Here is a 3,771-nt window from a genome sequence, read left to right as displayed (position 1 = left end):
AGATGTTTTAACGAAGACGTTTCTTATTAATTGAATGATGGTTTCAAAACCAGCTTGAATAATTGATTTTTTTTTAATTATCTGATTTTTTATATATAACTGCAAATGAAGTGTTTTTATTGTTTTATTACCTTCTTCTTGATATGTCATTTATGATATATATTTAATTAATCCACAAATTTCATAAAATTAAACATTATCTACAGATTTTCATCGGATACGTTTCTTATGATAGCGATTTTAATCATTCCGCGATCCTATTGGGCTAGGTTTTCTATATATATATATATATAAATATAAAAATTTTTGGGCCTGTCACTACTTTTTCTCATCTCTCACTGGACTTTTTTTTATATTTAATTTATATCCACACCTTTCATACGACATACTTTGTTTTTAATCGAACCTTATTTTATTTATACCGTGGGAATTTAAAACTTAAAAACGTGTATAAAAATTACAACTTTTTCAACTTAATATTTGAAAATAATTCGAGAATACTAAAATTTATAAATATTTTAAATTAAAACTTATGTAATATACTTTAATATGAAAAAAACTGTTGGATTTTAGATTATTTTAAGGTTTTGGTATTTGGGCGGTTAAAATGTTTATAAAAAATTAATTTTTTTAAATAAAAACCTGAACATTTTTAAATGTTTAATTTCGAAATATCGATAACATTTGTAGCTTCTCACATTAATTCACTTAATATATCATATATTGTATAAGTATGAGCATACTTCTTCTTCTTCCTCGCCTTAATCACAACTACTTGGAGTCAGCCACTCTAATCCTAAACTTCCACTTGACACAATTTTTCACATCATTTACGCTCACATCATATAACCTCATATCGAATTCAATAACATCTCTCCATCTCTTTTTTGGTTTTCCTCTACCTCTCCTTCCTTCAACATACATTTCTACAGCTGTTCTTACAGCTTCCGACCATTCTCTTCTCATAACATGACTAAACCATCTAAGTCTATTTTCTCTCATCTTATCCACGATTGATATTACACTTATACTCCCTCTTATATGCTCATTTCTTATCCTATCTTCTCTAGTCACTCCACTCATCCATCTAAGCATTCTCATTTCTTCTACACTCATTGTCTTCTCTACTTTCTTATCAACCAACCAACACTCTGAACCATACATCATACCTGGTCTCACTACAGTCTTGTAGAATTTAACATTCAGCCTCATTGGAATTCTTTTATCGCATAAGACATCAGACGCTTCTCTCCATTTCAACCACCCCAACTTAATCCTGTGTCTTACATCCTCGTCAATACCACCGCTCATTTGTAAAACTGATCTTAAATACTTAAAACTTTCCACCTCTCCAATCACGTCCTCACCTATTGTCACTGGTCTCCTTATTTCACCTACCTTGTATTTTCCTTTATCAAACTCGTAATCTATATACTTTGTCTTACTCCTACTTATTATTAAAAACTTCTCTTCAAGAGCTGATCTCCACATCTCTAACCTTTGATTAATTTTGTCCAATGTACACTATATCGTCAGCAAACAACATGCACCATGGCACCTCTCCTTGTATTTCTCTAGTAATTTCATCCATCACTACAGAAAATAAGTAAGGGCTTAAAACAAAACTGCTCCCACACTTTTTACCCTAGTACAAGTGCCATCATATCCTCTATTATATTAATGTACCTTTTCGGGACTCCTATTCTCCTATTAGTAATAACTAATACAGTCATTGTGTATACACATATGTTCGTTGTGTTCGCTCTCTTATCTCGTTCTGATAGTTTGTAATCGATTTCCGATCTTTTATAATGGCTTCATGTGTTATTTGTTCACTAATCTTGAAACGTGGTCAAACCGATTGTATTACATGCACTACATGTAATAGCCTATTCCATCAAAAATGCGTTTCACTTAAGCAAGAAGAAGTTGATCAACTAAAAAATGGTAAAAAAATCTGGTCTTGTAAAAGCTGTGTAGGAAAACCTAAGAGCCCTATACTAACTACACCTCAACCAGTCTCTCCTTCCCTTACTTCTACAAACTCAACTAATATTAATTTAATTTTAACAAAAATTGAATCACTCTCTTCTGGACAATCTAAACTTATCGACCTCGTTAACAAACAAAATGAGAAATTAGACTCTTTTGAAAAAAAATTATCTGAATTATCTTTACAACTTATCTCTATCAAAGAAGAAAATAATCTACTTCGAAATAATTTAAACACTCTAACGAAACGGATTGAAATTCTTGAAATAAATCGTACTACTCTTAATGATGACATTTTTTCCGATTTTATTGATCGCCAGGCACGTTCAAAAAACATTATTTTGTTCAATGTACCTGAAATACCAGACAATACTAATAACTCAGATACATCAACTGTAAATCTTATCCTTCAAAATCTAAATCTTAACATAAAACCAGTTACAGTCCATAGACTTGGAAAGTCGAACGTAAAAACTCGTCCCCTTAAAGCCACATTCAATACGGCTTCAGATGTTTTTAAAATTCTGGGTTCATCTCGTCATTTAAAATCTAATCAGACTTTCAATGAAGTAAGAATCACAAGTGACAAAACTCCAAAGCAGCGTGAATACTTTCAAAACCTACGTACAGAATTAAACACTCGTCGCTCAAATGGTGAATCCAACTTATCAATAAAATATCACAAGGGCATTCCATCAATAGTCTCTTCTACCAATCAAAAAAACTCATAAAAACAGCCGGGTTACAATTATACTATCAAAATGTTAGAAGTCTCATGTCAAAACTTAACACTCTTATACCATCGCTAAGTACGTCTTTTTTTGATATTATTGCTTTATCTGAAACCTGGCTTTCCCCATCTATATCTAATTTCGAATTAAGTTTTCATAATTATACAATTTACCGCTGTGACAGATCACCTCTGAATAGTATTCATACTCGAGGTGGGGGTGTCCTCATCGCTGTTAAATCTCTTTTAAAAAGTAAAATACTAAATGTCAGTGTTAAAAATGTTGAACATATTTTTGTTCAACTTTATTTAGGACCTAATATTTTTATACTTTGTTGTGTCTATATTCCACCTCTTTCGCCTATAACTACTTATGAAAATTATTTTTTGGCTCTTAATGAACTACATCTCGCAAACCCTGAAGCTAATTTTATTATTTTAGGTGATTTTAACCTGCCCTCACTAGACTGGTCTCTTTATTCTATCCCACTCAACTGCCATTCCCAGATTAACTCTTATTTCACAAGTATGCTATCGCAGTTTAATTTGTATCAATTTAACTTGATACGTAACCACAGTAATGTTATTTTAGATTTAGCCTTATCTAATGTTCACATTGATGTCTCTAACGACCCGGACCCACTAATACCAATCGATAAGCACCACCCAGCATTGAATATCATACTAAATTATAATCAGTTCAATATGTTGCCTGTCCACAATTTTATTTATGACTTCGCTAACTGTAATTACGAAGAAATTGTAAAATTTATTGGTAACTCTCTATCTACCGTCGATTTTAACACCTATGATAATGTAGACGAACTAGTCGATAAATTTTACTCTATTCTTTACGACGCGATTAATAATTTTGTCGTCCGAAAACGAATCTATAAGAATCATTTCCCCACTTGGTTTTCAACTACTTTAAATTCATTAATGATCGTAAAAACAATAAGACTCTACCGAACCTACTAACTTTAGATTCAAAATCCGCCGATAATGGTACCGATATTGTAAATCTCTTCGCGAGCTACTTTTCAAACGCC

At 31.8% G+C, this 3,771-nt stretch overlaps 1 protein-coding gene across 1 annotated transcript; it reads left to right on the top strand.

Annotated features, from left to right (window-relative positions):
• Window positions 1-1,811: 1,811 nt before the first annotated feature.
• On the top strand, window positions 1,812-2,723 carry LOC126896513 (uncharacterized). Its single transcript, XM_050669393.1, has one exon. The coding sequence runs from the start codon at window positions 1,812-1,814 to the stop codon at window positions 2,721-2,723; it is 912 nt and encodes a 303-aa protein (XP_050525350.1).
• The last annotated feature ends 1,048 nt before the right edge of the window (window positions 2,724-3,771 follow it).

This window comes from Daktulosphaira vitifoliae, unplaced genomic scaffold, assembly GCF_025091365.1.
Source record: "Daktulosphaira vitifoliae isolate Bord-2020 unplaced genomic scaffold, ASM2509136v1 Scaffold_1, whole genome shotgun sequence".
NCBI lineage: Eukaryota > Metazoa > Arthropoda > Insecta > Hemiptera > Phylloxeridae > Daktulosphaira > Daktulosphaira vitifoliae.
Note: the sequence above shows the minus strand (reverse complement) of the source record. Positions and strands in the feature narration are given on the sequence as shown.

Coding starts and splice junctions, on each gene's coding strand:
- LOC126896513 (XM_050669393.1), top strand. CDS start 1,812: ATGGCTTCATGTGTTATTTGTTCACTAATCTTGAAACGTGGTCAAACC.